This window comes from Bos indicus, chromosome 18 (assembly GCF_029378745.1).
Source record: "Bos indicus isolate NIAB-ARS_2022 breed Sahiwal x Tharparkar chromosome 18, NIAB-ARS_B.indTharparkar_mat_pri_1.0, whole genome shotgun sequence".
Lineage (NCBI taxonomy): Eukaryota > Metazoa > Chordata > Mammalia > Artiodactyla > Bovidae > Bos > Bos indicus.
Window position 1 is genome coordinate 26,027,241 of NC_091777.1, and position 9,556 is coordinate 26,036,796.

Below are 9,556 nucleotides of genomic sequence, written 5' to 3' on the forward strand. Positions count from 1 at the left end.
TATCCCCTCTGATTATTCTTTCTCTGCCCCTTACATGTTGTCCCCTGCCAAATTCTATTTTAGGACTTCTCTGTATAACCTGCTGCCACCTGGGAATTCCCTGGCGGTCCAATGGTTAGGACTCTACTTCATTTCAGGGGACATGGATGTGGCACAACCAAATGCAAAAAAAGACCCATCAAACTCTTTCCAGGCTGTTTAAGGCACTGCGTACTCTGTGCATGTAACCTACATGTGCCCTCCCATATAATTTAAGTTATCTTTAGGTTTCTTACAGTACCTAATACAATGTTTAATGCTATGGTAAATAGTTGTAAATGCTATATAAATAATTGCTGGTCGTGCAGCAAATTTATTTTGTTTTTGGAACTTTATGGAATTTTTATCTTCAGTTGGTTGGATTCAAAACCCTTGCATATGGAGGACCAACTGTACTTTAGTTCTTCCATAAATTAACACACTTCATCCTTTTAAACGTTACACAGTTTTTTACACAGTATTCCTGTGTTTGTATGTTTAACCAGGTCTCTGTCAATGGGCAAGTTTTATCTATCTTTTGCTACAGACTGCTGCAGTGAACTGGAGAAGGAAATGGCAACCCACTCCAGTGTTCTTGCCTGGAGAATCCCAGGACGGCGGAGCCCAGTGGGCTGCCGTCTATGGGGTCGCACAGAGTCGGACACGACAGAAGCGACTTAGCAGCAGCAGCAGCTGCAGTGAACGTCCCTGTACATGTATGTTTGCTTACAACTGCAAATGTTTGTGCAGTATGGATTCTTAGAAGTGTTACTGCGGAATCAAGGATGTGTGCATGCTTTGCCAAATCGCCCTCCGAATGGTTGAACCTGGCGCCTCTTCAAGAAGGTGGTGGGAGGGGTGGGTAGAAAATTTCGGGCCTCCGAGCAGCAGGCGGCGCTGTGAGCGCCCCTCCGCGCCAGTGGCGAGGCCCCGCTGACGGACTTCCGCTGGCGGAGGTGCGCAGGCCGGGCAGAGCTGACGCCAGAGGCCGAGCGAGCGGTGGGGCGCGATGCCGTACGCCAACCAGCCCACAGTGCGGATCACGGAGCTCACCGACGAGAATGTCAAGTTCATCATCGAGAACACGGACCTGGCGTAAGACTGCTGGGGGAAGAGGTTGGCGGTTCTGGAAAGCCGGGGGCCCCGGCCTGCGGGACGTCGTGACTTTTCAGAACTGGCTCCCGGGCCAGGGCTTCCGCTTTGGGCACGGTGGGGCGCGACCCCGGCCTGTCGAGGCTGGGGTACCCACACGCCGCTTGGTTTTCATTCCTCAGGGTGGCAAATTCTATCCGGAGGGTCTTCATCGCTGAGGTGCCCATAATAGGTAAGCGACCCCAGTCTCGTTGCCAGGGCTACCAGGCCTCTCTCTCCCCCCACCCCCACCCCTCCCTTTACCTTGCAGCTCCTGCCTCCAGCCTTGGTTTGGGCGACGGACTGGGGGCGCTAAGAGAACAGTCGTGCTGGAGACTTGATCGGGCCCTTTGCCCTTGGCCCAGGGCCATTCTGGCCACCTCTCTGGTTCCACGGGCTATTTATTTTGTTCCATTCTTTTCCGTGCGTTGGTGAAGCGCATGGGCTCAGGAGTCTGTGGACTGGGACTCAGAAACTGTTTTCACTTACTATCGCTGCGAAACTTGGACAAGCTATTAAACTCTGTTGCAGCCCCCTCTCTAGTGTTCGGACGCTAATAGCAGTTGTCAGGGCGACGTTAACGATTAAGGGTAATAATCTCTGTGCCTTATGTTCAGTGAGTCTCCAGTACCGGTAGATGTGAATCTGTTCCGTCAGCTGCATTTCGGGAGCATCCAGGCAGTGGTGCTAGGCACTGGAAACGCAGAGCTGTAAAGTACAGGGTTCTTTAGGAGTTCATCTTCAGTTGCTCAGTTGTGTTCGACTCTTTGTGACCCCATGGACTGTAGCCCACCAGGCTCCTCTGTCCATGGGATTCTCCAGGCAAGAATACTGGAGTGGGCTGCCATTTGCTCCTCCAGGGGATCTTCCCAACCTATGGATCAGACCCTCTCCTCCTGCATTTGCAGGCAGATTCTTTTAGGGTTTAAGGAGAACCATAGCTGCAGTGGGTTTGACGCTTTGAGGAGAAAGGATCTGTTTCTGCTTTTCTTCCAGCCACTTTTCACTGGGTGTTCTGCCTGTCTACAGATACACTACAAATATTTTCTGAGTGTTAACTCAGAGTTTGGTTTAGGAAAAAGAGATGTAAGCCATAGTTACCGCATCAAGTGTGCAAATTCCTAAGAGATAAACAGGCCAATTGTTTGGTAAGCAGAGGACATTGTAGTTTTTCCACCATTACCACCCTCCAGAGACTTTTTCAACTCAGAGCTTGGAGTGTTGGTTCTCCTTCTCTGCCTAATCACCCCGTGGGGTCTCAGGACCCTAGTTTCATCATGAGTAAAATGAGGCAGTTGTGCTTTAGACACTGACATTCAAGCGCCACTTTTTCCACAAGTAGCATGAAGCATCTCTTGCAATCCAGACCCCAGTTAGGAATACAGAAATTAAGACATCTGAAGACCCAAAGAATTTTTGAAGCTTGAAGTGGAAGCAAGATGCACACAAATATAATGCAATTAAGACAAGTGTCTTAAGAGAAATATGGACAGAGTTCTAGGAGAGAGTAGCTTCTTCCCGGGAGAGAGTGTTCATCTCTGTATCACAGAGGGTGGGCAAGTCCTGGTTTATGGGAAGCTCACAGAGTTTTTAATCCTGCACAGGAGAGGTTAAAGGCAGGCCATTGGGAGGAAAGGCAGAGACAGAAAAGCTTGGCTCTTAGTCCTTACTTGGCTCAGGTTTAGGAAGCAGAAGGACAAGCAGGTGGGGGTCTGGTCATGTCTGGTCCTCTGTTCCTAGTGTCTGCCCCTCATTGGACAGTTGGTCTCACTGCCTTTGACTTCTGAATTTAATTGTTTATGTACAGATATTTATGAATGAATGAGTAAATGTGTGTTTAAGTCAACTGTGTGTGACACTACAGTTCTCCTCGCTCATGGCTGGTAGGGATTAGTATGCCTTGCCCATTAAAGGAATTGTGTAAACATGATTTGGTTGAATGATAATAAAGTATTAATTTGGGTAATCTAGTCATTATATCACAAAAGGAGATGTGGACCATAAGTCTATGTTACTTCTCTGAGGTTTGTCCAACTTTCAAATGCCCAAATAGTTTGTGTTCTTACTGGTGTTGGCATGAGTAGCAGATTTAAGTGCTTCCCACAGAAATATTCAGCTCTAAGAAACACATTCCCATTCTCGTGGTATCTTTAGGTCATTGTTTTTGGGGTAATACAGGGAACTCTGCATCATAATTGCCTGAGCAGGGAAGTGCGGTGCGGTGTGTGTGTGTGGTTCTTATTAAAATGCAGCTTCCTGGGCCCCACTCCAGAGCTGTGGAATCAGAGTCTCTGGCAGCCTGACTCGGCCTCTGCAATTTAGTACGCACTAGATGATTTGGAGGAGCTCAGATGGTAAAGAATCTGCCTTAGTGCAGGAAGCCCCCGGGGTTCAATCCCTGGGTTGGGAAGAGTCTCTGAGAAGAGCATGGTAACCCACTCCAGTATTCTTGCCTGGAGAATCCCATGGACAGAGGAGCCTGGCAGGCTGCAGTCCATGGGATTGCGAAGAGTCAGACACGACTGAGCAACTAACACTTTCAGATGATTTTTAAATCTGGAAAATTTGGTGGCTAATCTGCCCGTCTGCTTTTTCTGCTTCCTTCATTCTTTAGCAATTGACTGGGTTCAGATTGATGCCAATTCCTCCGTCCTTCATGATGAGTTCATTGCTCACAGACTTGGTGAGTGCTGGGTTTGGAGAGTTACAGGGAGGGGGCTGTGCCAGTGTCAGAGGAAGAAGCGTCCTCACTCCCAAGGGGACTTGTGGACTCCTTCCACCTTGGCCCCTGCTTTCTTCATTGTGCTTTTCTATGTCTTCCAGGATTAATCCCTCTCACCAGTGATGACATTGTGGACAAGTTGCAGTACTCCCGGGTATGCTGTGTGCTTGGGGAGCTCGGGGGAGGCAGGGAATTCAGTTCTCAAGGAGATTTTTTGCTGCCATCTCAATTTTGGCTTTTAGAAAGACAGTGTGGAGATGTTGTCTGGAGCCCAAGGCAGGCATCGGTCTTTGGTTCTGATGGGACCACAGATTGATGAGGCTCAAGGGGCATAAGAGAGTCTCATTAGCCAGAGGGGACATACACCTGGATGCTCATTTATACCGAATGGGTGGAGCTGTTTCTCTTCAGCATCTGGTGTGCAATGTTTTCCAGAGCATCTCTTCCCAGGGACAGGGGCCTAGGAGGCTAAAGGGCATCAACAGAAGGATAGTGGGTGAGGACAAGGAGCAGAGGGAGTGAGAACTGTTCTGCAGAGCAGCAGCTGTCTGCCAGCTGTATGCCTCACCCTATGGGTTGTCTTCCTGAAACATGGCTCCATTCTTCTGGGGTGACGTTTGCCACTTCCATGATACATTAACAGACTCAGAACTAGGGAACGTGTAGGACAGGATTAGGTTACCTGTATCCTTTCATCAGAGCTGCGTTAGTTGACAGCTTGAGAGTATTCCTTCTTGATGGCTTTCGGTGGTCCTGAATCAACCCCTTTTCTGGTATTCCCAGGGGCACATCATTTTGGTGTGCTAATGGCTAATTTGATATATTTTGTAAATGTATATGTGTGTTGCTGTTTGTTTTATTATTTATTTATTTTTGGCTGTGCTGGCTCTTTGTTGCTGCTTGAGCTATTTCATTTGCATCGAGTGGGAATACTCCTGGTTGCAGTGTGCAGGCTTCTCACTGTGGTGGCTTCTCGTTGCGGGCACTGGCCCCAGGCTCAAGGGCTGCAGTAGCTGTGGCTTGCGGGCTCAGTGGTTGCTGCTTGCTGGCTCAGCAGTAGTTGTGGTGCACGGGCTTAGTTGCTCCACAGCATGTGGGATCTTCCTGGACCAGGGTTTGAACCTGTGTCCCCTGCATTGACAGGTGGATTCTTATCCACTGCGCCTCCAGGGAAGTCCATATATGTGTTTTTTTTTTTTAATATTCAAGCACACAGCAAAGTGTGGAGCTAATAAAACAAATAGGCATGCTGCCGCCAAACCACCTGTCACATTTTGACATTTCATCATTTTTGCTTCATGTCCCCAGAGTCTGTTTTTAAGAAATAAAACATCACATATATTGGTAAAGACAGTTGTACCACTGATTGAAGAGCAGTTAGTCCATATCTTACATAAAGATATGCATCCCCCGTGACCGAACAGTTCCTTCCATTAAATTTTTTTCTAGTATTGCATTTACTGAATAAAGATGGTCTGGATTTTTCGTTTGTGTTTTCTTAAAATTTGCAGAAAAGTTAAAAATAGAATACATATTCATTCTCATTTCACTTTTAATTTACAGTTGTTGATACTTTGCTATATTTGCTTTATGTTTCATATAGATGTTGTGATTTTTGCTAAACCATCTGAAGGAACGTTACAGAAATCATGATACTTCTCCCCTAACTACATCAGCATGTGTGTCCTAAAAATAAGGATATTTTCTTACCTAACTACAGTATTATGTCTAAGAAAATTAGTGTGGATTTGTACTATCTATATACAGTCTAAATTCAGACTTTCCTAGTTATCCTCAAAATGTCCATAATTTTTTTTTATTTGGCTGAACTGCTTGGCTTACCAGATCTTATTCCCCTACCAGGGTTTGAACCCCACACTTGACAGAGAAAGGGCAAGTCCTGACCGCTGACTGCCAAGGAATTCCCCCTGATTGGCTGTTTGTGATCTGTGATGCATGCACTGCATTCGGTTGTTACACCTCTTTAGTCTCTTGATCTCTTGAACAGACTCTTCTCTCTTCATTGTACTTTTTTTTTTTAGGTTGAGTACCTTTTTATATTTTTGTCTTCCATTACATTTTGATTCTTTAATTTCATATTTCTAAGAGTGATTCCATCTTGAGGGTCTAGGTTGCCTTCCTGTCCCACCTGTGTGTGATTACAGGCTGGCCAGGTGTGGCCCATAGATTTCCTTCATCGTCTTGAAAACATCAAAAGTAGCTTGGATTTTCCTCACTAATATGAGGGGAGAACAGTTTGCTTGACTACATTCTAGTAGCTCTCTTCTTGCCTGACGTTAAATGGTGGCAGCTAGTCTCTTAAGACGGGAGTGTTTCAAGAATCGGTTTAAAGAATGGCACACTTGAGAACTATTAAAACTGAGCGATACTTACATGGTGGCAGTCTCTTATACCCTTCTCTGCTTTTGTGAATGTATGAAACTTTTTTAGAAAAGGTCAGTAGTCTGGAGCTTCAAAGGTACTTTTTCTATTGTCCCCTAGATTGTTTTAAGTGTTAATTGCATCCACAAGCTAGTGCCAGCTCATGGATACTGAACTGTGCGGGCTGAAAGCCTCCTCTGTTAGTGCCTTGGTTCTCTGAGGAAGAGCCGTTCAGCAGCCCAAGAGCGGTGTGTAGATGGACACAGCTGACAAGAGACTGGCGGCTGTGGTCCACCCTTTCATCAGATGAAGAACCTTCAAGGACAGGGTATTAGAAGCGGGGAGCCAAGCCAGACTTCACTGTCTGTCCACAGACTCACTGATGTCTCTCTCCCACCTCAGGACTGCACGTGTGAAGAGTTCTGCCCCGAGTGCTCGGTGGAGTTCACTCTGGACGTGCGGTGCAACGAAGACCAGACGCGTCATGTCACGTCTCGAGACCTCATCTCCAACAGCCCCCGGGTCATTCCGGTCAGGAAGGCCTTCCCTGTGGGGACCTCTGCTGTTCTCCTGGCTCCAGTGGGCCAGATTGGGGTGGATTCTTAGAAGATGCCAACTTCCCTGTGTTACCCTCTGCCTTAATGTGAGCCTGATACTTAGAAGTGCTAATGATTCTGGACCCTTGCCAGGATGGGCAGAAACATTGGTGCTGTGGGCCCTCTGCCCCCTTAGGACCCTTTTCAAGACCATGGTACTGTTTTGACTGAGGAGGTTGTAGGGGTTAGAGGCCAGTCACCAGCACAGACGGGATCCCTGGAGGTGCTGGAAGATTTCCGGATGAGATGAGCAGCTGCTAATAAATGCCTCTGTTTGGATTCCCTGCAGGTGACATCTAGGAACCGAGATAATGACCCCAACGACTACGTGGAGCAGGACGGTAAGGCACCCCGAGAGAGGCAGAGACCAGACCCAGCCTCTCATGTTGTCTGGTCTTCCATGGGCTGCAGGTCAGACCCGGAGAACTGTGCCTCTGCCGGCCCTCGACTGACTGTCGCCTGTCCCCACAGACATTCTCATCGTCAAGCTGAGAAAGGGCCAGGAGCTGAGACTGCGAGCCTATGCCAAAAAAGGCTTTGGCAAGGAACATGCCAAGTGGAACCCAACTGCAGGAGTGGCTTTTGAGTATGACCCTGACAATGCCCTGAGGCACACGGTGTACCCCAAGCCAGAGGAATGGTATGTTCTTGGTGGGAGTTGAAGGCTGGCTGGGCGGGCGGGTGTGGAAGTGGCTCCTAGTGACCCAGATGGGGCAGCCTGACTAGGAGACACGGGTCCCTTGAAAGCAGCCATAGCAACCCTGTGCTGACCTCTGTTTGACCTCAGGCCAAAGAGTGAGTACTCAGAGCTGGATGAGGATGAGTCGCAGGCACCCTACGACCCCAACGGCAAGCCAGAGAGGTAAGACCCTAGTTTGGCACTCGAAGGTCACAGGTCTGGTGCAGCCTCTGAGTTAGGGAGCCCCTTTCCCTCCTGTCCAGTTCCCCTCAGCTGAGGAGGGGCCGGTAACTGCTGAACCCCCCTTAAGTCCCCTTTTGGTCACTGGGAGAAGGGGGCCCTCCAGTTATCCAGACTGTTCCTTTTGTGATTATTCAGCCCCCAAAGAAAGACCAACATAAGATCAAACCTAGGGCCCCAGACTGTCCAAAGCCTTCTAGTGACAAACATGAAAACAGTCCCCGGGTCATTCCAGTCAGGAGCAGTGGCACTGCTGATCATCTTCCTTCCCCTCAGTGTGGAGTGTGTCTGTACACAAGTGTTTTGAGATTGTCACACAGTATCTTTTTGAGGCCGCTGTGGCCCTCTTGAGGTCCTACAGAGTGCACTGGGACCACTGTTTTTAAGAAGCTGGATGGAGGTCAACCCTGGAACAAGGTCAAATTCATGGGGAGAAAGGAGTCAGGACCAGAAGGGAGGGAGGCCCTTGGCCAAAGCTGGGGCCCGCTGGCCTGAATGCTTTGTGGAGGGCTCTCACTGGACTCTTGCCTCTCAGGTTTTACTACAATGTGGAGTCTTGTGGCTCTCTGCGCCCCGAGACCATCGTCCTTTCAGCCCTCTCTGGATTAAAGAAGAAGCTGAGTGATTTACAGACCCAGTTAAGCCACGAGATCCAGAGTGACGTCCTCACCATAAACTAGCTGCAGCTCACCTGTTTGAGCAAAACAGTTGGATTTCAGGTCTCTTCTGAGACTCTTTTTGGCTCCTGGGGACTGGACAGCTGTTGCTCAAGTTTCTTGGCAAGCCTTCAGTACCAATTAGCAAGGCAGCAGCGGGGAGGGGTAGGTCCATGCCAGCCTCGATCGGTTACAGATCACCAGGGGCGCCACTATTGCCGGCAGGACAGTTTTCCCCTTCATTTAGCATCCCTGGGCCTTCCTGTAGGTTGGCAGCAGTGCTCCTTGAAACACTCCTTCCACCCTGTCTCCCAGTGTGCCTTGGGGGCCATAGGGCTCCCCTGTTGACAACCACTGAGCTGGACTCTCACCTTTGGGTCATTTCAGCTCTTTACTTCGAACCCTTTCTGTTCATGAGTTGGAGTGCTCACCATTGTAGGCTCGTGTGTAGGGACTGACTCTGAATCCTGACTCGGGCTGCACGAGCGCCCTTCCAGTCCCTGCCTCGGCCACCCTGTTGGCCTTTCACTCAGATTCTCAAGTGTCCTGAATTTGAGAACCTCTTAAGAGTAGTGTTAGTCCTAGGCTATCCCCCTCTTCCCCCCAGTAAACCTTGTATTTTGTTCTCTACCCATCAGTTTCAATCTTCACCAACAATGGCCAGATGATTTAATTTGTGTGGTGGGGGCAGGGTAGAGGACAAGGACCTTAATGAAGATCTGGCCTTGACCCTTAGCCCTGTAGGTAGGCACACACCCAACACAGTTAATTAGGCAGCCTGGCAGGAGAAGCCTGGAGAAAACCGGAAATCTAGTACAGAAAGGAAGGGTTATTTATTAACAGTAGTTGTCTTTTGAAAGTTTTTATTTTTGGCAATAAAGAGCACAACGTACGTAATCTCCTTCATGCGTCATCGAGCCACGAACCGAGCCAGCCAGCTCTGCCTCCCCTCCCGTGGCCTCTGGGTGCCCTTCTTCAGGCTAGCTTACTCCTGGGGTGGTCATTCCCTGGGTCAGGTTCAGAGCTGAACGGGCCGTGGCCCCTCCCTGGCTCCAGGGCTCTGTCTGGAGGGGCCTCTTGCTTTACCATCCTCCTGCCACAACTCAAATAGTGGTTATTTACAACAGGGTCT

The 9,556-nt window shown here is 48.9% G+C and overlaps 1 protein-coding gene across 2 annotated transcripts; it reads left to right on the forward strand.

Annotated features, from left to right (window-relative positions):
• The first annotated feature begins 955 nt into the window (after positions 1-955).
• Positions 956-9,321, forward strand: POLR2C (RNA polymerase II subunit C). Of its 2 annotated transcripts, none has more exons than XM_019978850.2 (9): positions 956-1,113; positions 1,293-1,342; positions 3,764-3,832; positions 3,973-4,025; positions 6,656-6,784; positions 7,139-7,190; positions 7,321-7,489; positions 7,637-7,711; positions 8,304-9,321. In XM_019978850.2, exons 1-9 carry the CDS (start codon positions 1,028-1,030, stop codon positions 8,446-8,448), a joined length of 828 nt encoding a protein of 275 aa, XP_019834409.2. In that variant the 5' UTR covers positions 956-1,027; the 3' UTR covers positions 8,449-9,321. The 2 variants fall into 2 exon arrangements, with proteins under 2 accessions (XP_019834409.2, XP_070626722.1); XM_070770621.1 differs by having other exon boundaries at positions 1,008-1,113; positions 6,656-6,896.
• The last annotated feature ends 235 nt before the right edge of the window (positions 9,322-9,556 follow it).